General features: G+C 54.9%; 3 protein-coding genes across 3 annotated transcripts; all 3 read right to left on the bottom strand.

The window, feature by feature from the left end:
• Positions 1–1,887: 1,887 nt before the first annotated feature.
• Positions 1,888–9,366, bottom strand: LOC141959928 (acrosin-like). The gene is made up of 7 exons (XM_074904321.1): positions 9,189–9,366; positions 6,097–6,123; positions 5,039–5,243; positions 4,043–4,243; positions 3,443–3,708; positions 3,014–3,159; positions 1,888–2,810 (listed from the first exon to the last, which is right to left on the bottom strand). Exons 1-7 carry the CDS (start codon positions 9,364–9,366, stop codon positions 2,451–2,453), a joined length of 1,383 nt encoding a protein of 460 aa, XP_074760422.1. The 3' UTR covers positions 1,888–2,450.
• A 921-nt stretch (positions 9,367–10,287) lies between these two features.
• Positions 10,288–12,613, bottom strand: LOC141959664 (acrosin-like). Its single transcript, XM_074903881.1, has 4 exons — positions 12,428–12,613; positions 11,831–12,096; positions 11,402–11,547; positions 10,288–11,198 (listed from the first exon to the last, which is right to left on the bottom strand). The coding sequence occupies exons 1-4, from the start codon at positions 12,604–12,606 to the stop codon at positions 10,839–10,841; spliced, it is 951 nt and encodes a 316-aa protein (XP_074759982.1). The 5' UTR covers positions 12,607–12,613; the 3' UTR covers positions 10,288–10,838.
• Positions 12,614–17,602: 4,989 nt separating this feature from the next.
• On the bottom strand, positions 17,603–20,995 carry LOC141959924 (acrosin-like). Its single transcript, XM_074904310.1, has 5 exons — positions 20,810–20,995; positions 20,210–20,475; positions 19,781–19,926; positions 19,332–19,577; positions 17,603–17,791 (listed from the first exon to the last, which is right to left on the bottom strand). Exons 1-5 carry the CDS (start codon positions 20,986–20,988, stop codon positions 17,603–17,605), a joined length of 1,026 nt encoding a protein of 341 aa, XP_074760411.1. The 5' UTR covers positions 20,989–20,995.
• Positions 20,996–24,254: the final 3,259 nt, after the last annotated feature.

Raw genomic sequence — 24,254 nt, 5'->3', positions numbered from 1 at the left:
CTTTGAGACAGAGGAAGGATTGGCAGAAGGAATACAAGATGATTACTAGGGATAATTTAGTAATGGCTATAACTTCCGACAAAAAGAAAGTAAAAAAAGAAATGTTGTCCAGCATGTGAACTTGGAAAAGATTGTTTAAAGAAAAGAATTAGCTAGCAAGTAGATAGGAGTCCTTCTGGATTCTCCCAAGTTCCACCTCCCTGCCAACTTATGCTCAGAGAAGATTTTTCTAACTTCAGCACATTGGCTTCTTTGTTTTTCTCCATTAAATGTGATCTGTTCAAAGCAAGCTCTCTTTTTAGCACTAGCATTCCTTAATAGCGGGGCGATAGGGGAAATGCAGTTTGGGCGTCGGGTTGGGTTGGTGTGGGGGGGTCTGGCAGCAGGCAAGGGGCTACAGGGGTGGCTCCAGTGAGAAGCTGCTAGAAGCTTCCCCGGCTCCAAGTCGGCCCCGCTGCTGGCCAAGGCTGAGCCCATCAGCGCTGGTGGCAGTGCCTCTGTGAGCAGCTATTTATGAAGCGGGGGGGAAAACCCCCAAGAAACTGCTGGAAAACCTGCAGCAGGGATGTGAGAGAAATCCCTATGCAGACCCCAAGGTCGTGGCAGAAGGAGGGGCGGGAGGGGCTTCGGGCGCCGGAGCAGAGATTCCCCTGCAGCCCGTGGGGCAGCCCGTGGTGAGGCAGCTGTGCCCTGCACCCAGGGAGGGTAACGGTGGGGCAGATGCCCTCCTGCAGCCTGGGAGGACCCACGCTGGAGCAGGGGGATGCCCAAAAGAGGCTGTGACCCCGTGGGGGACCCACGGCTGGAGCAGGGGGAGAGTGTGAGTAGACGGCAGTCATGGCCCACCGGGCTTCTCGCCTCCATCGCTGGCGGCGTCCGACCGACGGTGACGAGGACGTGGCGGCGACTCGGCCGGGATGACGGTGGGGTGGCTGAGGAGCGCTGGCGGGTGCTGCTTGTCCTGGGGCGGCCCGCCATCCTCCCCCACATCCCCTCCCCGCAGCCCAGGTGGCCTCGCAGCAGCCTGACCGTGGTGAGAAGGGGAGGACGGGGCCCCTGAGCTGGTGAGCGGAGCAGGAGGGGCTGGCGGGGCTGGGGGCTCCTCCTGTGAGCAGGGGCGATGGGGGGGTCCCAGTATTGTCCCACAAGTGGGGTCGTTTACCCGGCGTGCTGGACGCTAACCCCCCCCGAGCAGAGGGATGGATTGATTCCCTGTGTGCACAAAGAGGGGTGCTGGGTGGGAATTCCACCCCGCCAGCACCCTGCCCCAAAGGACTTTGGTGTATTTGTACACTTTGACCACACAAACACACGTTTACTGTAATGACAAGCGATTAGTTTCTTATCACGAGGACAGACACCCCGATTTCAGCCCCCTGAACGCCCCCTCTTTGAACGCAGAGAGGGGGCAGGTGTACGACCTGTGGCTGGACGTGCCCCACTTGGCCCCGCGCCCCATCGGCCCCCACCAGCCCCTCCACACCACGGTCACCGACCGCGGCACTCATGCCTTCCTCACCAGTGCTGCCCCCCACATTCAGACTTTCATTTTTAGTGTCTAAACCCTCACTTCTCGGGCAGAGCGCAGCCATTTAGGGTCCAAAGCTCCACTTTCCCTTTCCTAAGCGTTAGCTTTGGCTTCCAAAGCCTCATTTTGGTGGTCCAAAGGCTCAGCTGCAGGCTGCAGCATCTCCTGGAAAGGACTTGGCGTGTGCCCCCGTGGGAGGCGCGTTCCACGGGCGCACGCGTCGCTGGGTGCACGCTGTGAGCTTGCAGGCGGGCGCAGGGGTGGGTGCACGCGGGGGGCGTGCGGGCGGGTGCGTTCCGCGTGCGTGTGTGCTGCAGCGTGTGCACGCGCTGCCTGTGCGTGTGTTGTGTGTGTCTGTGTGTGCACACTCGGGGGGGTGTGTGTGAACGCTGCGCGTTGCGCTCCGTGTTCCAGACGTGTGTCCTGCAGTACGGGTGGGCGCACGCTGCGGGTGGGCATCGCACCTTCTCTTTGTACCCACGTGTGTCTCCGGGGAGCGTGTGTGTGTGTGTGTGTGCACATGCCCCAAAGCTGTCTGCGTGTCACGTGGATTTTTCCTGTCCTCTTTCTAACCCCGATGTGCCAGTCTTCTCCGTGCCGTGGTGGCTCTGAGCACCCTCCTCTCCGACCAGGCTCGGGTGCAGCCCTTTGGGGTGACTCTCTCCCTTTGTGCCCCACCTGGCTGCCTGCAGCCTCATTTTGCAGGTGCCAGGCATGGAATCCTTGCCTTGCACAGGAGACTGAAGTGGACTGCAGCATGGGGAACTGTGAAACTTGGCAACTTTATTTCAGGAACGGGAATGCTCAACTGGAGCGCTTGTGTGCGTGGGCAGAACCAAGCAGGCCTTTGACACTGAGGCTGCCTTTGGATCAGCAGGCAGTGCCCCAGTGGTGCGCTGCTGCGGCTTCGGCTGGGTCCTGCTCATGCTGCTGCTGGAGCCTTTTTCCTCCACAGGACCTGCAGCAGCTCTTGCAGCAGCTTAAAGAACTCCACCAGCTTCTGGCGTGGAAATGGGCAGGCCGTAAAGCTGCCCGCTTGCGCTGGTGTTGGCCGCGGCCTCTGTAAGGGGGTTGACGTGGCGACGGGCCGTGGCCTTGGAGTAGCCGTTGCTGCTGGGCGCAGCCCCATCTGGACCAGGATCCAGTCATAAAAGTGCTGCGTGGAGGTGTAGACTCCGGGCCGCTTTGCTCTTGCGCAGCCTCTCCCCCAGCTGGTCACCCCAACAAGCCAGAAGTACTCAGCGTTGTTATCCTGGCAGACGAGAGGCCCACCGCTGTCACCCTGCAGCAGAGGAGGGAGGGAGGGAGGGGTCAGGTGGTGTCGGGTGGCCGCTGGCAGCACCAGGCCTGGCTCCTTCTCTCCCACGGCACCTGCCAGGGCTGTGTGCGCTGCGCAGAGAGGCTCTGCTCAGTGCTGGCGCCTGCAGAACCTTGCCAGGGAGAGGGTAGTGAGCCTGTGGGGTAGGGCGCTCTCTCATCTCCTACCTGGCAGGTGTCGATGCCGCCCCACGGGTAGCCAGCGCAGAGGTTGTGGGGGTGGACGGCCCCTGCGTACCACCGGCTGCTGTTGCAGAGGTGGACGTTGATGAGGGGGACCTTGGCCTCCTGCAGGACATCCGTCGGGCCTCCAGCTGTGAGCACAGAAAGGAATTAACACCCAGCAGCTCGGTGCCCGGTCTCCCGCCCTGCCTGGGTGAACCACTCCCTTCCCTGGGGCTTGGCTTTGCAGCGTGACAGGCGCTGCCCCGGCGCTGCCCTTCTGCCTGGCCTCGGGCCCTGGGCCAGGCCCATCTCTCTACGGGCACACGTCCCCGCAGTCGCGCTCTGGCTCTCGCCCCTGCTGCCAGGAAGCCCAGCCCACCTCCCCCGTGTGCCGAGCTCGCACTCAGGACACGAGCACTCTTGGGAACTCACCTCTCGCCATCGTGGACCCCCAGCCGCTGACGTAGCAGTTGGTCAGCTCTGACACCCGCAGCGAGGCGTCGGGCACGCAGGCCAGCTGTACCTGGTAGCCGCACTGCACAGGCTGGTCCAACTCCAGCAGCGCAATGTCGTTCCTCTCCCAGACGCTGCTGTAGTCTTCGTGCACCACCAGGCGCTTAATATTGCGCACTTGGGTCTCCGGGCCCAGCTGAGTCAAGTGGGTGGCCCCGATCACTACGCGCCACGCGTTGACGTGCCTGGAAGGCAGATGGGGAGAGGGCTCAGAGGGAGCCATGTGCCGCAGCAGCCCAGCAGTCCCCTGCCCTCTGCTTCACACGGGGCAGAGGAAAGCAGCGCTGCAGAGGCTCAGACTGCCCTAGCGTGCCTCGGGCTCAAGGCGTGTCGAGCTGGAGGCTGTAGGAAGCCGTGGCGGGAGCCCGGCCCTCTCCTGAGCAGCCTCTCAGCCGGGCTCTGCAGTGCCCAGGCACTGGGCGTACCGCAAGGAACGGGGATGGGAGGAGCCCGTGCTGCTGCTGTGGACGGGGCACCCGCGAACTCTGGGGGGATATCCCCGTTCCTGACCCTCCTTACTTGGCCTTGACGAAGCAGTGGGCTGCTGTGAGGACCCACTGCGGGCTGATGAGGGAGCCCCCGCAAATGTGCCCCGTGCCTGCTCTCCAAGGATCCTGGATGCTGACGATCCAGGGCCAGGCTCCTGCCTGGGCGTCTGTGCCTCCGACGACGCGCGACGTGCCCGGCTGAGCAGCCATGGGCCGGAGCCCGCAGGTCCCCCTGTAACCAGAAGCTCATCACCGTCCTGCTCGATGGCTCACCGCAGTCCCGGCTGAAGGGCAGCCCTCTGCCCTCCCCACGGGGCGCTGCATGGACAGCCAGGCCAGGGAGCCCCCGTTTCTGCTGTAGCCCCGCAGGCGAGTTGTGCCAGCGGCCCGGGTGCTGCAAGGAGCCGAGGCCCCGCGTGGGGCTGGGGAAGCCGTGCTGTGGCCACGGGGACAAGCGGGCACCCCCCAGGGAACCCCATCAGGGTGCCCAAGCTCCCTCCCAGGGCCTCGGCCACTTACCCACAGCTGTCCCAGGCGCCGTGCACAGGCCGGCACAGGGCCAGCAGGATGAGGAGCGGAACCATAAGCATTGCTGCCAGAGGCATGTGCCAGCTGCCAGAACCGAGGGCTTGTTGCCACCAGTGCAGCAGCCAACGACACAGTGACCACAGGGCTGGCGTTGCCCACAGTGCCCTTGGCAACGGGGCTGATGTCACAAAGTCCCTGGTTCCGGGGGCTGGGCGCGGTGGTCTCCAGGGGCACGGGGCCACAATACAGGGGTTTCCAAGCAGGAGAGGAGGCAGAAGCTGGCATTGGCCAGCCCCGACAGACCCCCTCTGAATGCGCTGCTTGTGGTGCTATTTTAAAGTGCTCCTTCAAAGCGGCCTTTTCCAGGTTGTTCCCTCAGCCTGCTGTCAGTGTGGCAGAAGAGGGCTTGCTCTCTACCCAGCCTGTCCTGGACCAGCTCCCAGACAAGGGCCCGGCCCAAGCAAGAGCCCACAGGCACAGCTCGCCCACTGACCCTCACAAACAGGCCCCTCCTGCACGCCCGCACGCTGCCTTACTGCCCGAGAAGCTGATGGGAGACCCGAGTAACGCAGCTGTCCCACCGATGCTGGAAAAACGCCAGCCCTGCCGGGGGCTTTCTGGAGAAGTCAAACGTGCTGAAGGTTTGCATCTTGAGGCTGTGGCTGGGAAGACTGCAGAGACGGTCGGGCAAACACAAAACCAATCTGAAGAGGAAAACAGGAGGAACCGTGAGTTAGAATGCTGCACCGTTTGTCAAAAGCACACTAGCAGGGGACAGTTAGCCAAGTGGCTAACATGTGCATTTAGAACTATTTCTTACTTTTGCATTCTTTCCTACTTTCATGTTTTCCTAAATGGTGATAAACTCCTTCGTATAGAAACAATTGTTTCTGAACACCCCAAAACTGTTAGTAAGCTGCAAGCAGTATGGCACTAATATGGTCCTAATCCTGCCTTTAAAAAGGGAATTAGTTGCACAATTATCAAGGAGAGACCTCAGTCACTCTTAGATTTTTTATTTCCTCCTGATGTTTTAGTTTTTCAAAGAATGACTGGAAAGAATCGGATCTTTCTACATGTCTAGGAACAACAGAAACAGCATCTCTGTCAGCACCTTGTTACGGAGGCTCTCAAATAAACAACCAACCACCAACAGTTTCAAAAATTATTATGGACACAATTCACTATCTCTCCATAAATTACAGCTTCGAATGTCTGTGAGAGGAGAACAGAACACCTTTCTAGGGTTCGACAGCAACCCAAAACACATAACAAAGCGCTCTATCGGGTTTATTGGCAACCCAAAGTGCAGAACAAAGCCCCGCTCCCTGGGGTTTAACAGCAACCCAAAACGCTTTATCACTCACCTGACAAGTGAGGGCTCTCACCCTCGAGGACCTGCTCAGGCACCTGCCACACACCTGCAAAGAGATTCCATTTCTTCCTATTGTTGGAAGTCACTTTCAAACATTAGAACGATCGGCAGACCATTCAAGTTCCACCTTTACTGCGTACTCCAAGCCAGCAACATCCAAAGGTAAATATTTTGCCACTAACATTCACTACTGCCGAAGGGAGAAGATTCTGTGGGGAGAAGAGAAAGAGTTTACTTTAGAATGTAAGATACACATTGATCTATGTGCAAGTTCAGACAGCGCAGAGGTTTTTAGAAAGACTAAACAGCCTCCATAAACAATGTCTCCTCAGTTCCCTGCTGACTTGTTAATCTAATAGACTGCTACTGTTTTTCTGGAGTGATTGCAACTCAAAGAAATAAAGAAGGAAAAAAAAAAAAAAAAAGAAAAAATGGAAAATAAAAAAAAAAAAAAAAAAGGGGAAAACGGGTGGAAACAAACAGGGAAAAACAGGGGAAAACAAACAGGGGAAGACAGGGGAAAACAGAGAAAAAAGTGGAAAACAGGGGAATACAGGGGAAAACGGGAAAATGGGGAAAATGGGAAAAACAGAAAAGAAGAAATAAGAAAAAAAAGAAAAAAGAAAAAAACAAATAAGGGGAAAACAGGGAAAATCAAACGGGGGAAAACAAAGTGGAAAATGGGGAAAAAAGAGGGGCAAACAGGAAAATGGGGAAAAAAGAGGGGGAAACGGGAAAGAAGAAGAAAGAAGAAAAAAAAGAAAAATTAAGCGGAAAATGGTAAATCAAACGGGGGAAATCAAACAGGGGAAAACAAACGGGAAAACAAACAGGGGAAAAGAGTAAAAAATAAGGGGAAAACAGGAAAATGGGCAAGAACGGTATAACATTGGAAAAGGGTAAATAAGAAGACAAAAAATGTTAGAAAAAGAGAAAGCAGAAGAAAGAAAAAGAAAGAAAAAAATTAAAAAGAAAAAATAAGGAAAACGAAAAAAAGAGAAAAGAATAAAATGAAGAAAAACCAGAAACATAATACAAAAAAAAAAAATCAAAAGAAATGAAAAGAAAAAATGGAGAAAAAAAAAAAAAGGAAAAAAAAAGGTGACTAAGGTATTGAGCTTACCAAGAACAACCAGCCTGTAAAGAAAACTCATGTTATTTTCCCTAAAAAGCCAAGAGGTTAACAGATTGGACAGTCTTGTTATAGCTGGGATTCAGTTCTCCCCCATCTTTCCGTACCCCAGATGGCTTCATTGCTCCAACTAGCTTCTGAGTATGGATGCAGTCCCGACCCTTAGGAGGAGCCAAGCTCATCAGAGAAGGAATTCCACAGTGCCTTTGAGGCTGGTTCTGCAGCTTAGAATGGCTGCGGGAGAAAATGCTGAAGACTTCACAAAAGAAAAAATAAGAAACAAAGCCACACCCCCTTACTGGAAAACATCCTTCAGTTTCCAGGTTTCCAAATCAGTGTCTGTTCTTTTACCCAGCTGAAGTGAGGAACCTTAACCGCATGGATGCCGGACAGCTCAGAGAGAGGCTGGACAGGCTGGATAATGCAATGAAAGGGGGGGCTCTCAGCAGGAGGGGCTCTCAGCAGGAGGGGCTCTTCAGATAAGGAAGGAGCTGCAACTACTGAGTCCCAGGATAAGGGAGGGGACTCAATGAATACTGAGTTATCAACGTTATGGAAACACTAATGGGGTAGAAAGTCACAAGAGGAAGAGGAGGCATCTTCAGTCTTCATCCTGAAGACCCACGACCACCAGGGGCCACTGCGCAGGCGTAACTAGGAGGAGACCGGGGCGGAGCACATGAAAATGACTTCTTAGAACGCATTAGAATAAACCCCGCCTTTTCGTGGAGAGATCATGAATATGTACAAGTGTTTTTGGAACGATCATGAATATGTAACACTGTCAAATTGTTACTGATTTTGCTATCAACTGAAACTAAATTATGTTTGATTTTAATATGCCTATAGAAGGAAGAGATATTTTAATAAAAATAATTTGTTTGCATTTATTGCACTTTCAATCTGGCAACCGAAAGCTACTCTAAAATCCCCTGTACAGCCCCTTACCACGGCCGAAAGGATTGTTCAAAATTATCTAGTAGGAACGTCTGGAACCTAGGTAACAAACACAGAGTGATTTGTAAACTGATCTATAACGCATACATCGAACTATCAGAATGTATGTAGCTGTCAAGGTCTAGGATTAATGGGAACTGAGGAAATTCAACTGTAACAGCTTGCGAGTACCTGCCAAGCAACCGTGAACTTAAGCAGAAGGTAATTTGTGAAAGAGTCAGATGATTGAATATTGTAAGCATTGGTGGCCTTTATATATATATTGGATGGTCAGGAAAAATGGCCTAGGAATGGGATGCTGAATTCTAACACATTCTGCAACTAATGCTGTTCTGTAGGAGAGAAGGGAAATGGAGGGAAGGGCCATAAGTTGATTTATTCTTCTCTTTGAGACAGAGGAAGGATTGGCAGAAGGAATACAAGATGATTACTAGGGATAATTTAGTAATGGCTATAACTTCCGACAAAAAGAAAGTAAAAAAAGAAATGTTGTCCAGCATGTGAACTTGGAAAAGATTGTTTAAAGAAAAGAATTAGCTAGCAAGTAGATAGGAGTCCTTCTGGATTCTCCCAAGTTCCACCTCCCTGCCAACTTATGCTCAGAGAAGATTTTTCTAACTTCAGCACATTGGCTTCTTTGTTTTTCTCCATTAAATGTGATCTGTTCAAAGCAAGCTCTCTTTTTAGCACTAGCATTCCTTAATAGCGGGGCGATAGGGGAAATGCAGTTTGGGCGTCGGGTTGGGTTGGTGTGGGGGGGTCTGGCAGCAGGCGAGGGGCTACAGGGGTGGCTCCAGTGAGAAGCTGCTAGAAGCTTCCCCGGCTCCAAGTCGGCCCCGCTGCTGGCCAAGGCTGAGCCCATCAGCGCTGGTGGCAGTGCCTCTGTGAGCAGCTATTTATGAAGCGGGGGGGAAAACCCCCAAGAAACTGCTGGAAAACCTGCAGCAGGGATGTGAGAGAAATCCCTATGCAGACCCCAAGGTCGTGGCAGAAGGAGGGGCGGGAGGGGCTTCGGGCGCCGGAGCAGAGATTCCCCTGCAGCCCGTGGGGCAGCCCGTGGTGAGGCAGCTGTGCCCTGCACCCAGGGAGGGTAACGGTGGGGCAGATGCCCTCCTGCAGCCTGGGAGGACCCACGCTGGAGCAGGGGGATGCCCAAAAGAGGCTGTGACCCCGTGGGGGACCCACGGCTGGAGCAGGGGGAGAGTGTGAGTAGACGGCAGTCATGGCCCACCGGGCTTCTCGCCTCCATCGCTGGCGGCGTCCGACCGACGGTGACGAGGACGTGGCGGCGACTCGGCCGGGATGACGGTGGGGTGGCTGAGGAGCGCTGGCGGGTGCTGCTTGTCCTGGGGCGGCCCGCCATCCTCCCCCACATCCCCTCCCCGCAGCCCAGGTGGCCTCGCAGCAGCCTGACCGTGGTGAGAAGGGGAGGACGGGGCCCCTGAGCTGGTGAGCGGAGCAGGAGGGGCTGGCGGGGCTGGGGGCTCCTCCTGTGAGCAGGGGCGATGGGGGGGTCCCAGTATTGTCCCACAAGTGGGGTCGTTTACCCGGCGTGCTGGACGCTAACCCCCCCCGAGCAGAGGGATGGATTGATTCCCTGTGTGCACAAAGAGGGGTGCTGGGTGGGAATTCCACCCCGCCAGCACCCTGCCCCAAAGGACTTTGGTGTATTTGTACACTTTGACCACACAAACACACGTTTACTGTAATGACAAGCGATTAGTTTCTTATCACGAGGACAGACACCCCGATTTCAGCCCCCTGAACGCCCCCTCTTTGAACGCAGAGAGGGGGCAGGTGTACGACCTGTGGCTGGACGTGCCCCACTTGGCCCCGCGCCCCATCGGCCCCCACCAGCCCCTCCACACCACGGTCACCGACCGCGGCACTCATGCCTTCCTCACCAGTGCTGCCCCCCACATTCAGACTTTCATTTTTAGTGTCTAAACCCTCACTTCTCGGGCAGAGCGCAGCCATTTAGGGTCCAAAGCTCCACTTTCCCTTTCCTAAGCGTTAGCTTTGGCTTCCAAAGCCTCATTTTGGTGGTCCAAAGGCTCAGCTGCAGTCTGCAGCATCTCCTGGAAAGGACTTGACGTGTGCCCCCGTGGGAGGCGCGTTCCACGGGCGCACGCGTCGCTGGGTGCACGCTGTGAGCTTGCAGGCGGGCGCAGGGGTGGGTGCACGCGGGGGGCGTGCGGGCGGGTGCGTTCCGCGTGCGTGTGTGCTGCAGCGTGTGCACGCGCTGCCTGTGCGTGTGTTGTGTGTGTCTGTGTGTGCACACTCGGGGGGGTGTGTGTGAACGCTGCGCGTTGCGCTCCGTGTTCCAGACGTGTGTCCTGCAGTACGGGTGGGCGCACGCTGCGGGTGGGCATCGCACCTTCTCTTTGTACCCACGTGTGTCTCCGGGGAGCGTGTGTGTGTGTGTGTGTGCACATGCCCCAAAGCTGTCTGCGTGTCACGTGGATTTTTCCTGTCCTCTTTCTAACCCCGATGTGCCAGTCTTCTCCGTGCCGTGGTGGCTCTGAGCACCCTCCTCTCCGACCAGGCTCGGGTGCAGCCCTTTGGGGTGACTCTCTCCCTTTGTGCCCCACCTGGCTGCCTGCAGCCTCATTTTGCAGGTGCCAGGCATGGAATCCTTGCCTTGCACAGGAGACTGAAGTGGACTGCAGCATGGGGAACTGTGAAACTTGGCAACTTTATTTCAGGAACGGGAATGCTCAACTGGAGCGCTTGTGTGCGTGGGCAGAACCAAGCAGGCCTTTGACACTGAGGCTGCCTTTGGATCAGCAGGCAGTGCCCCAGTGGTGCGCTGCTGCGGCTTCGGCTGGGTCCTGCTCATGCTGCTGCTGGAGCCTTTTTCCTCCACAGGACCTGCAGCAGCTCTTGCAGCAGCTTAAAGAACTCCACCAGCTTCTGGCGTGGAAATGGGCAGGCCGTAAAGCTGCCCGCTTGCGCTGGTGTTGGCCGCGGCCTCTGTAAGGGGGTTGACGTGACGACGGGCCGTGGCCTTGGAGTAGCCGTTGCTGCTGGGCGCAGCCCCATCTGGACCAGGATCCAGTCATAAAAGTGCTGCGTGGAGGTGTAGACTCCGGGCCGCTTTGCTCTTGCGCAGCCTCTCCCCCAGCTGGTCACCCCGACAAGCCAGAAGTACTCAGCGTTGTTATCCTGGCAGACGAGAGGCCCACCGCTGTCACCCTGCAGCAGAGGAGGGAGGGAGGGAGGGGTCAGGTGGTGTCGGGTGGCCGCTGGCAGCACCAGGCCTGGCTCCTTCTCTCCCACGGCACCTGCCAGGGCTGTGTGCGCTGCGCAGAGAGGCTCTGCTCAGTGCTGGCGCCTGCAGAACCTTGCCAGGGAGAGGGTAGTGAGCCTGTGGGGTAGGGCGCTCTCTCATCTCCTACCTGGCAGGTGTCGATGCCGCCCCACGGGTAGCCAGCGCAGAGGTTGTGGGGGTGGACGGCCCCTGCGTACCACCGGCTGCTGTTGCAGAGGTGGACGTTGATGAGGGGGACCTTGGCCTCCTGCAGGACATCCGTCGGGCCTCCAGCTGTGAGCACAGAAAGGAATTAACACCCAGCAGCTCGGTGCCCGGTCTCCCGCCCTGCCTGGGTGAACCACTCCCTTCCCTGGGGCTTGGCTTTGCAGCGTGACAGGCGCTGCCCCGGCGCTGCCCTTCTGCCTGGCCTCGGGCCCTGGGCCAGGCCCATCTCTCTACGGGCACACGTCCCCGCAGTCGCGCTCTGGCTCTCGCCCCTGCTGCCAGGAAGCCCAGCCCACCTCCCCCGTGTGCCGAGCTCGCACTCAGGACACGAGCACTCTTGGGAACTCACCTCTCGCCATCGTGGACCCCCAGCCGCTGACGTAGCAGTTGGTCAGCTCTGACACCCGCAGCGAGGCGTCGGGCACGCAGGCCAGCTGTACCTGGTAGCCGCACTGCACAGGCTGGTCCAACTCCAGCAGCGCAATGTCGTTCCTCTCCCAGACGCTGCTGTAGTCTTCGTGCACCACCAGGCGCTTAATATTGCGCACTTGGGTCTCCGGGCCCAGCTGAGTCAAGTGGGTGGCCCCGATCACTACGCGCCACGCGTTGACGTGCCTGGAAGGCAGATGGGGAGAGGGCTCAGAGGGAGCCATGTGCCGCAGCAGCCCAGCAGTCCCCTGCCCTCTGCTTCACACGGGGCAGAGGAAAGCAGCGCTGCAGAGGCTCAGACTGCCCTAGCGTGCCTCGGGCTCAAGGCGTGTCGAGCTGGAGGCTGTAGGAAGCCGTGGCGGGAGCCCGGCCCTCTCCTGAGCAGCCTCTCAGCCGGGCTCTGCAGTGCCCAGGCACTGGGCGTACCGCAAGGAACGGGGATGGGAGGAGCCCGTGCTGCTGTGGACGGGGCACCCGCGAACTCTGGGGGGATATCCCCATTCCTGACCCTCCTTACTTGGCCTTGACGAAGCAGTGGGCTGCTGTGAGGACCCACTGCGGGCTGATGAGGGAGCCCCCGCAAATGTGCCCCGTGCCTGCTCTCCAAGGATCCTGGATGCTGACGATCCAGGGCCAGGCTCCTGCCTGGGCGTCTGTGCCTCCGACGACGCGCGACGTGCCCGGCTGAGCAGCCATGGGCCGGAGCCCGCAGGTCCCCCTGTAACCAGAAGCTCATCACCGTCCTGCTCGATGGCTCACCGCAGTCCCGGCTGAAGGGCAGCCCTCTGCCCTCCCCACGGGGCGCTGCATGGACAGCCAGGCCAGGGAGCCCCCGTTTCTGCTGTAGCCCCGCAGGCGAGTTGTGCCAGCGGCCCGGGTGCTGCAAGGAGCCGAGGCCCCGCGTGGGGCTGGGGAAGCCGTGCTGTGGCCACGGGGACAAGCGGGCACCCCCCAGGGAACCCCATCAGGGTGCCCAAGCTCCCTCCCAGGGCCTCGGCCACTTACCCACAGCTGTCCCAGGCGCCGTGCACAGGCCGGCACAGGGCCAGCAGGATGAGGAGCGGAACCATAAGCATTGCTGCCAGAGGCATGTGCCAGCTGCCAGAACCGAGGGCTTGTTGCCACCAGTGCAGCAGCCAACGACACAGTGACCACAGGGCTGGCGTTGCCCACAGTGCCCTTGGCAACGGGGCTGATGTCACAAAGTCCCTGGTTCCGGGGGCTGGGCGCGGTGGTCTCCAGGGGCACGGGGCCACAATACAGGGGTTTCCAAGCAGGAGAGGAGGCAGAAGCTGGCATTGGCCAGCCCCGACAGACCCCCTCTGAATGCGCTGCTTGTGGTGCTATTTTAAAGTGCTCCTTCAAAGCGGCCTTTTCCAGGTTGTTCCCTCAGCCTGCTGTCAGTGTGGCAGAAGAGGGCTTGCTCTCTACCCAGCCTGTCCTGGACCAGCTCCCAGACAAGGGCCCGGCCCAAGCAAGAGCCCACAGGCACAGCTCGCCCACTGACCCTCACAAACAGGCCCCTCCTGCACGCCCGCACGCTGCCTTTCTGCCCGAGAAGCTGATGGGAGACCCGAGTAACGCAGCTGTCCCACCGATGCTGGAAAAACGCCAGCCCTGCCGGGGGCTTTCTGGAGAAGTCAAACGTGCTGAAGGTTTGCATCTTGAGGCTGTGGCTGGGAAGACTGCAGAGACGGTCGGGCAAACACAAAACCAATCTGAAGAGGAAAACAGGAGGAACCGTGAGTTAGAATGCTGCACCGTTTGTCAAAAGCACACTAGCAGGGGACAGTTAGCCAAGTGGCTAACATGTGCATTTAGAACTATTTCTTACTTTTGCATTCTTTCCTACTTTCATGTTTTCCTAAATGGTGATAAACTCCTTCGTATAGAAACAATTGTTTCTGAACACCCCAAAACTGTTAGTAAGCTGCAAGCAGTATGGCACTAATATGGTCCTAATCCTGCCTTTAAAAAGGGAATTAGTTGCACAATTATCAAGGAGAGACCTCAGTCACTCTTAGATTTTTTATTTCCTCCTGATGTTTTAGTTTTTCAAAGAATGACTGGAAAGAATCGGATCTTTCTACATGTCTAGGAACAACAGAAACAGCATCTCTGTCAGCACCTTGTTACGGAGGCTCTCAAATAAACAACCAACCACCAACAGTTTCAAAAATTATTATGGACACAATTCACTATCTCTCCATAAATTACAGCTTCGAATGTCTGTGAGAGGAGAACAGAACACCTTTCTAGGGTTCGACAGCAACCCAAAACACATAACAAAGCGCTCTATCGGGTTTATTGGCAACCCAAAGTGCAGAACAAAGCCCCGCTCCCTGGGGTTTAACAGCAACCCAAAACGCTTTATCACTCACCTGACAAGTGAGGGCTCTCACCCTCGAGGACCTGCTCAGGCACCTGCCACACACCTGCAAAGAGATTCCATTTCTTCCTATTGTTGGAAGTCACTTTCAAACATTAGAACGATCGGCAGACCATTCAAGTTCCACCTTTACTGCGTACTCCAAGCCAGCAACATCCAAAGGTAAATATTTTGCCACTAACATTCACTACTGCCGAAGGGAGAAGATTCTGTGGGGAGAAGAGAAAGAGTTTACTTTAGAATGTAAGATACACATTGATCTATGTGCAAGTTCAGACAGCGCAGAGGTTTTTAGAAAGACTAAACAGCCTCCATAAACAATGTCTCCTCAGTTCCCTGCTGACTTGTTAATCTAATAGACTGCTACTGTTTTTCTGGAGTGATTGCAACTCAAAGAAATAAAGAAGGAAAAAAAAAAAAAAAAGAAAAAATGGAAAATAAAAAAAAAAAAAAGGGGAAAACGGGTGGAAACAAACAGGGAAAAACAGGGGAAAACAAACAGGGGAAGACAGGGGAAAACAGAGAAAAAAGTGGAAAACAGGGGAATACAGGGGAAAACGGGAAAATGGGGAAAATGGGAAAAACAGAAAAGAAGAAATAAGAAAAAAAAGAAAAAAGAAAAAAACAAATAAGGGGAAAACAGGGAAAATCAAACGGGGGAAAACAAAGTGGAAAATGGGGAAAAAAGAGGGGCAAACAGGAAAATGGGGAAAAAAGAGGGGGAAACGGGAAAGAAGAAGAAAGAAGAAAAAAAAGAAAAATTAAGCGGAAAATGGTAAATCAAACGGGGGAAATCAAACAGGGGAAAACAAACGGGAAAACAAACAGGGGAAAAGAGTAAAAAATAAGGGGAAAACAGGAAAATGGGCAAGAACGGTATAACATTGGAAAAGGGTAAATAAGAAGACAAAAAATGTTAGAAAAAGAGAAAGCAGAAGAAAGAAAAAGAAAGAAAAAAATTAAAAAGAAAAAATAAGGAAAACGAAAAAAAGAAAAAAGAATAAAATGAAGAAAAACCAGAAACATAATACAAAAAAAAAAATCAAAAGAAATGAAAAGAAAAAATGGAGAAAAAAAAAAAAAGGAAAAAAAAAGGTGACTAAGGTATTGAGCTTACCAAGAACAACCAGCCTGTAAAGAAAACTCATGTTATTTTCCCTAAAAATCCAAGAGGTTAACAGATTGGACAGTCTTGTTATAGCTGGGATTCAGTTCTCCCCCATCTTTCCGTACCCCAGATGGCTTCATTGCTCCAACTAGCTTCTGAGTATGGATGCAGTCCCGACCCTTAGGAGGAGCCAAGCTCATCAGAGAAGGAATTCCACAGTGCCTTTGAGGCTGGTTCTGCAGCTTAGAATGGCTGCGGGAGAAAATGCTGAAGACTTCACAAAAGAAAAAATAAGAAACAAAGCCACACCCCCTTACTGGAAAACATCCTTCAGTTTCCAGGTTTCCAAATCAGTGTCTGTTCTTTTACCCAGCTGAAGTGAGGAACCTTAACCGCATGGATGCCGGACAGCTCAGAGAGAGGCTGGACAGGCTGGATAATGCAATGAAAGGGGGGGCTCTCAGCAGGAGGGGCTCTCAGCAGGAGGGGCTCTTCAGATAAGGAAGGAGCTGCAACTACTGAGTCCCAGGATAAGGGAGGGGACTCAATGAATACTGAGTTATCAACGTTATGGAAACACTAATGGGGTAGAAAGTCACAAGAGGAAGAGGAGGCATCTTCAGTCTTCATCCTGAAGACCCACGACCACCAGGGGCCACTGCGCAGGCGTAACTAGGAGGAGACCAGGGCGGAGCACATGAAAATGACTTCTTAGAACGCATTAGAATAAACCCCGCCTTTTCGTGGAGAGATCATGAGTATGTACAAGTGTTTTTGGAACGATCATGAATATGTAACACTGTCAAATTGTTACTGATTTTGCTATCAACTGAAACTAAATTATGTTTGATTTTAATATGCCTATAGAAGGAAGAGATATTTTAATAAAAATAATTTGTTTGCATTTATTGCACTTTCAATCTGGCAACCGAAAGCTACTCTAAAATCCCCTGTACAGCCCCTTACCACGGCCGAAAGGATTGTTCAAAATTATCTAGTAGGAACGTCTGGAACCTAGGTAACAAACACAGAGTGATTTGTAAACTGATCTATAACGCATACATCGAACTATCAGAATGTATGTAGCTGTCAAGGTCTAGGATTAATGGGAACTGAGGAAATTCAACTGTAACAGCTTGCGAGTACCTGCCAAGCAACCGTGAACTTAAGCAGAAGGTAATTTGTGAAAGAGTCAGATGATTGAATATTGTAAGCATTGGTGGCCTTTATATATATATTGGATGGTCAGGAAAAATGGCCTAGGAATGGGATGCTGAATTCTAACACATTCTGCAACTAATGCTGTTCTGTAGGAGAGAAGGGAAATGGAGGGAAGGGCCATAAGTTGATTTATTCTTCTCTTTGAGACAGAGGAAGGATTGGCAGAAGGAATACAAGATGATTACTAGGGATAATTTAGTAATGGCTATAACTTCCGACAAAAAGAAAGTAAAAAAAAAAATGTTGTCCAGCATGTGAACTTGGAAAAGATTGTTTAAAGAAAAGAATTAGCTAGCAAGTAGATAGGAGTCCTTCTGGATTCTCCCAAGTTCCACCTCCCTGCCAACTTATGCTCAGAGAAGATTTTTCTAACTTCAGCACATTGGCTTCTTTGTTTTTCTCCATTAAATGTGATCTGTTCAAAGCAAGCTCTCTTTTTAGCACTAGCATTCCTTAATAGCGGGGCGATAGGGGAAATGCAGTTTGGGTGTCGGGTTGGGTTGGTGTGGGGGGGTCTGGCAGCAGGCGAGGGGCTACAGGGGTGGCTCCAGTGAGAAGCTGCTAGAAGCTTCCCCGGCTCCAAGTCGGCCCCGCTGCTGGCCAAGGCTGAGCCCATCAGCGCTGGTGGCAGTGCCTCTGTGAGCAGCTATTTATGAAGTGGGGGGGAAAACCCCCAAGAAACTGCTGGAAAACCTGCAGCAGGGATGTGAGAGAAATCCCTATGCAGACCCCAAGGTCGTGGCAGAAGGAGGGGCGGGAGGGGCTTCGGGCGCCGGAGCAGAGATTCCCCTGCAGCCCGTGGGGCAGCCCGTGGTGAGGCAGCTGTGCCCTGCACCCAGGGAGGGTAACGGTGGGGCAGATGCCCTCCTGCAGCCTGGGAGGACCCACGCTGGAGCAGGGGGATGCCCAAAAGAGGCTGTGACCCCGTGGGGGACCCACGGCTGGAGCAGGGGGAGAGTGTGAGTAGACGGCAGTCATGGCCCACCGGGCTTCTCGCCTCCATCGCTGGCGGCGTCCGACCGACGGTGACGAGGACGTGGCGGCGACTCGGCCGGGATGACGGTGGGGTGGCTGAGGAGCGCTGGCGGGTGCTGCTTGTCCTGGGGCGGCCCGCCATCCTCCCCCACATCTCCTCCCCGCAGCCCAGGTGGCCTCGCAGCAGCCTGACCGTGGTGAGAAGGGGAGGACGGGGCCCCTGAGCTGGTGAGCGGAGCAGGAGGGGCTGGCGGGGCTGGGGGCTCCTCCTGTGAGCAGGGGCGATGGGGGGGTCCCAGTATTGTCCCACAAGTGGGGTCGTTTACCCGGCGTGCTGGACGCTAACCCCCCCCGAGCAGAGGGATGGATTGATTCCCTGTGTGCACAAAGAGGGGTGCTGGGTGGGAATTCCACCCCGCCAGCACCCTGCCCCAAAGGACTTTGGTGTATTTGTACACTTTGACCACACAAACACACGTTTACTGTAATGACAAGCGATTAGTTTCTTATCACGAGGACAGACACCCCGATTTCAGCCCCCTGAACGCCCCCTCTTTGAACGCAGAGAGGGGGCAGGTGTACGACCTGTGGCTGGACGTGCCCCACTTGGCCCCGCGCCCCATCGGCCCCCACCAGCCCCTCCACACCACGGTCACCGACCGCGGCACTCATGCCTTCCTCACCAGTGCTGCCCCCCACATTCAGACTTTCATTTTTAGTGTCTAAACCCTCACTTCTCGGGCAGAGCGCAGCCATTTAGGGTCCAAAGCTCCACTTTCCCTTTCCTAAGCGTTAGCTTTGGCTTCCAAAGCCTCATTTTGGTGGTCCAAAGGCTCAGCTGCAGTCTGCAGCATCTCCTGGAAAGGACTTGGCGTGTGCCCCCGTGGGAGGCGCGTTCCACGGGCGCACGCGTCGCTGGGTGCACGCTGTGAGCTTGCAGGCGGGCGCAGGGGTGGGTGCACGCGGGGGGCGTGCGGGCGGGTGCGTTCCGCGTGCGTGTGTGCTGCAGCGTGTGCACGCGCTGCCTGTGCGTGTGTTGTGTGTGTCTGTGTGTGCACACTCGGGGGGGTGTGTGTGAACGCTGCGCGTTGCGCTCCGTGTTCCAGACGTGTGTCCTGCAGTACGGGTGGGCGCACGCTGCGGGTGGGCATCGCACCTTCTCTTTGTACCCACGTGTGTCTCCGGGGAGCGTGTGTGTGTGTGTGTGTGCACATGCCCCAAAGCTGTCTGCGTGTCACGTGGATTTTTCCCGTCCTCTTTCTAACCCCGATGTGCCAGTCTTCTCCGTGCCGTGGTGGCTCTGAGCACCCTCCTCTCCGACCAGGCTCGGGTGCAGCCCTTTGGGGTGACTCTCTCCCTTTGTGCCCCACCTGGCTGCCTGCAGCCTCATTTTGCAGGTGCCAGGCATGGAATCCTTGCCTTGCACAGGAGACTGAAGTGGACTGCAGCATGGGGAACTGTGAAACTTGGCAACTTTATTTCAGGAACGGGAATGCTCAACTGGAGCGCTTGTGTGCCTGGGCAGAACCAAGCAGGCCTTTGACACTGAGGCTGCCTTTGGATCAGCAGGCAGTGCCCCAGTGGTGCGCTGCTGCGGCTTCGGCTGGGTCCTGCTCATGCTGCTGCTGGAGCCTTTTTCCTCCACAGGACCTGCAGCAGCTCTTGCAGCAGCTTAAAGAACTCCACCAGCTTCTGGTGTGGAAATGGGCAGGCCGTAAAGCTGCCCGCTTGCGCTGGTGTTGGCCGCGGCCTCTGTAAGGGGGTTGATGTGACGACGGGCCGTGGCCTTGGAGTAGCCGTTGCTGCTGGGCGCAGCCCCATCTGGACCAGGATCCAGTCATAAAAGTGCTGCGTGGAGGTGTAGACTCCGGGCCGCTTTGCTCTTGCGCAGCCTCTCCCCCAGCTGGTCACCCCGACAAGCCAGAAGTACTCAGCGTTGTTATCCTGGCAGACGAGAGGCCCACCGCTGTCACCCTGCAGCAGAGGAGGGAGGGAGGGAGGGGTCAGGTGGTGTCGGGTGGCCGCTGGCAGCACCAGGCCTGGCTCCTTCTCTCCCACGGCACCTGCCAGGGCTGTGTGCGCTGCGCAGAGAGGCTCTGCTCAGTGCTGGCGCCTGCAGAACCTTGCCAGGGAGAGGGTAGTGAGCCTGTGGGGTAGGGCGCTCTCTCATCTCCTACCTGGCAGGTGTCGATGCCGCCCCACGGGTAGCCAGCGCAGAGGTTGTGGGGGTGGACGGCCCCTGCGTACCACCGGCTGCTGTTGCAGAGGTGGACGTTGATGAGGGGGACCTTGGCCTCCTGCAGGACATCCGTCGGGCCTCCAGCTGTGAGCACAGAAAGGAATTAACACCCAGCAGCTCGGTGCCCGGTCTCCCGCCCTGCCTGGGTGAACCACTCCCTTCCCTGGGGCTTGGCTTTGCAGCGTGACAGGCGCTGCCCCGGCGCTGCCCTTCTGCCTGGCCTCGGGCCCTGGGCCAGGCCCATCTCTCTACGGGCACACGTCCCCGCAGTCGCGCTCTGGCTCTCGCCCCTGCTGCCAGGAAGCCCAGCCCACCTCCCCCGTGTGCCGAGCTCGCACTCAGGACACGAGCACTCTTGGGAACTCACCTCTCGCCATCGTGGACCCCCAGCCGCTGACGTAGCAGTTGGTCAGCTCTGACACCCGCAGCGAGGCGTCGGGCACGCAGGCCAGCTGTACCTGGTAGCCGCACTGCACAGGCTGGTCCAACTCCAGCAGCGCAATGTCGTTCCTCTCCCAGACGCTGCTGTAGTCTTCGTGCACCACCAGGCGCTTAATATTGCGCACTTGGGTCTCCGGGCCCAGCTGAGTCAAGTGGGTGGCCCCGATCACTACGCGCCACGCGTTGACGTGCCTGGAAGGCAGATGGGGAGAGGGCTCAGAGGGAGCCATGTGCCGCAGCAGCCCAGCAGTCCCCTGCCCTCTGCTTCACACGGGGCAGAGGAAAGCAGCGCTGCAGAGGCTCAGACTGCCCTAGCGTGCCTCGGGCTCAAGGCGTGTCGAGCTGGAGGCTGTAGGAAGCCGTGGCGGGAGCCCGGCCCTCTCCTGAGCAGCCTCTCAGCCGGGCTCTGCAGTGCCCAGGCACTGGGCGTACCGCAAGGAACGGGGATGGGAGGAGCCCGTGCTGCTGCTGTGGACGGGGCACCCGCGAACTCTGGGGGGATATCCCCGTTCCTGACCCTCCTTACTTGGCCTTGACGAAGCAGTGGGCTGCTGTGAGGACCCACTGCGGGCTGATGAGGGAGCCCCCGCAAATGTGCCCCGTGCCTGCTCTCCAAGGATCCTGGATGCTGACGATCCAGGGCCAGGCTCCTGCCTGGGCGTCTGTGCCTCCGACGACGCGCGACGTGCCCGGCTGAGCAGCCATGGGCCGGAGCCCGCAGGTCCCCCTGTAACCAGAAGCTCATCACCGTCCTGCTCGATGGCTCACCGCAGTCCCGGCTGAAGGGCAGCCCTCTGCCCTCCCCACGGGGCGCTGCATGGACAGCCAGGCCAGGGAGCCCCCGTTTCTGCTGTAGCCCCGCAGGCGAGTTGTGCCAGCGGCCCGGGTGCTGCAAGGAGCCGAGGCCCCGCGTGGGGCTGGGGAAGCCGTGCTGTGGCCACGGGGACAAGCGGGCACCCCCCAGGGAACCCCATCAGGGTGCCCAAGCTCCCTCCCAGGGCCTCGGCCACTTACCCACAGCTGTCCCAGGCGCCGTGCACAGGCCGGCACAGGGCCAGCAGGATGAGGAGCGGAACCATAAGCATTGCTGCCAGAGGCATGTGCCAGCTGCCAGAACCGAGGGCTTGTTGCCACCAGTGCAGCAGCCAACGACACAGTGACCACAGGGCTGGCGTTGCCCACAGTGCCCTTGGCAACGGGGCTGATGTCACAAAGTCCCTGGTTCCGGGGGCTGGGCGCGGTGGTCTCCAGGGGCACGGGGCCACAATACAGGGGTTTCCAAGCAGGAGAGGAGGCAGAAGCTGGCATTGGCCAGCCCCGACAGACCCCCTCTGAATGCGCTGCTTGTGGTGCTATTTTAAAGTGCTCCTTCAAAGCGGCCTTTTCCAGGTTGTTCCCTCAGCCTGCTGTCAGTGTGGCAGAAGAGGGCTTGCTCTCTACCCAGCCTGTCCTGGACCAGCTCCCAGACAAGGGCCCGGCCCAAGCAAGAGCCCACAGGCACAGCTCGCCCACTGACCCTCACAAACAGGCCCCTCCTGCACGCCCGCACGCTGCCTTTCTGCCCGAGAAGCTGATGGGAGACCCGAGTAACGCAGCTGTCCCACCGATGCTGGAAAAACGCCAGCCCTGCCGGGGGCTTTCTGGAGAAGTCAAACGTGCTGAAGGTTTGCATCTTGAGGCTGTGGCTGGGAAGACTGCAGAGACGGTCGGGCAAACACAAAACCAATCTGAAGAGGAAAACAGGAGGAACCGTGAGTTAGAATGCTGCACCGTTTGTCAAAAGCACACTAGCAGGGGACAGTTAGCCAAGTGGCTAACATGTGCATTTAGAACTATTTCTTACTTTTGCATTCTTTCCTACTTTCATGTTTTCCTAAATGGTGATAAACTCCTTCGTATAGAAACAATTGTTTCTGAACACCCCAAAACTGTTAGTAAGCTGCAAGCAGTATGGCACTAATATGGTCCTAATCCTGCCTTTAAAAAGGGAATTAGTTGCACAATTATCAAGGAGAGACCTCAGTCACTCTTAGATTTTTTATTTCCTCCTGATGTTTTAGTTTTTCAAAGAATGACTGGAAAGAATCGGATCTTTCTACATGTCTAGGAACAACAGAAACAGCATCTCTGTCAGCACCTTGTTACGGAGGCTCTCAAATAAACAACCAACCACCAACAGTTTCAAAAATTATTATGGACACAATTCACTATCTCTCCATAAATTACAGCTTCGAATGTCTGTGAGAGGAGAACAGAACACCTTTCTAGGGTTCGACAGCAACCCAAAACACATAACAAAGCCCTCTATCGGGTTTATTGGCAACCCAAAGTGCAGAACAAAGCCCCGCTCCCTGGGGTTTAACAGCAACCCAAAACGCTTTATCACTCACCTGACAAGTGAGGGCTCTCACCCTCGAGGACCTGCTCAGGCACCTGCCACACACCTGCAAAGAGATTCCATTTCTTCCTATTGTTGGAAGTCACTTTCAAACATTAGAACGATCGGCAGACCATTCAAGTTCCACCTTTACTGCGTACTCCAAGCCAGCAACATCCAAAGGTAAATATTTTGCCACTAACATTCACTACTGCCGAAGGGAGAAGATTCTGTGGGGAGAAGAGAAAGAGTTTACTTTAGAATGTAAGATACACATTGATCTATGTGCAAGTTCAGACAGCGCAGAGGTTTTTAGAAAGACTAAACAGCCTCCATAAACAATGTCTCCTCAGTTCCCTGCTGACTTGTTAATCTAATAGACTGCTACTGTTTTTCTGGAGTGATTGCAACTCAAAGAAATAAAGAAGGAAAAAAAAAAAAAAAAAGAAAAAATGGAAAATAAAAAAAAAAAAAAAGGGGAAAACGGGTGGAAACAAACAGGGAAAAACAGGGGAAAACAAACAGGGGAAGACAGGGGAAAACAGAGAAAAAAGTGGAAAACAGGGGAATACAGGGGAAAACGGGAAAATGGGGAAAATGGGAAAAACAGAAAAGAAGAAATAAGAAAAAAAAGAAAAAAGAAAAAAACAAATAAGGGGAAAACAGGGAAAATCAAACGGGGGAAAACAAAGTGGAAAATGGGGAAAAAAGAGGGGCAAACAGGAAAATGGGGAAAAAAGAGGGGGAAACGGGAAAGAAGAAGAAAGAAGAAAAAAAAGAAAAATTAAGCGGAAAATGGTAAATCAAACGGGGGAAATCAAACAGGGGAAAACAAACGGGAAAACAAACAGGGGAAAAGAGTAAAAAATAAGGGGAAAACAGGAAAATGGGCAAGAACGGTATAACATTGGAAAAGGGTAAATAAGAAGACAAAAAATGTTAGAAAAAGAGAAAGCAGAAGAAAGAAAAAGAAAGAAAAAAATTAAAAAGAAAAAATAAGGAAAACGAAAAAAGAGAAAAGAATAAAATGAAGAAAAACCAGAAACATAATACAAAAAAAAAAATCAAAAGAAATGAAAAGAAAAAATGGAGGAAAAAAAAAAAAGGAAAAAAAAAGGTGACTAAGGTATTGAGCTTACCAAGAACAACCAGCCTGTAAAGAAAACTCATGTTATTTTCCCTAAAAAGCCAAGAGGTTAACAGATTGGACAGTCTTGTTATAGCTGGGATTCAGTTCTCCCCCATCTTTCCGTACCCCAGATGGCTTCATTGCTCCAACTAGCTTCTGAGTATGGATGCAGTCCCGACCCTTAGGAGGAGCCAAGCTCATCAGAGAAGGAATTCCACAGTGCCTTTGAGGCTGGTTCTGCAGCTTAGAATGGCTGCGGGAGAAAATGCTGAAGACTTCACAAAAGAAAAAATAAGAAACAAAGCCACACCCCCTTACTGGAAAACATCCTTCAGTTTCCAGGTTTCCAAATCAGTGTCTGTTCTTTTACCCAGCTGAAGTGAGGAACCTTAACCGCATGGATGCCGGACAGCTCAGAGAGAGGCTGGACAGGCTGGATAATGCAATGAAAGGGGGGGCTCTCAG

This window comes from Athene noctua, chromosome 4 (assembly GCF_965140245.1).
Source record: "Athene noctua chromosome 4, bAthNoc1.hap1.1, whole genome shotgun sequence".
NCBI classification, from domain to species: Eukaryota; Metazoa; Chordata; class Aves; order Strigiformes; family Strigidae; genus Athene; species Athene noctua.
This window is presented reverse-complemented; position numbering and strand designations above follow the sequence as displayed.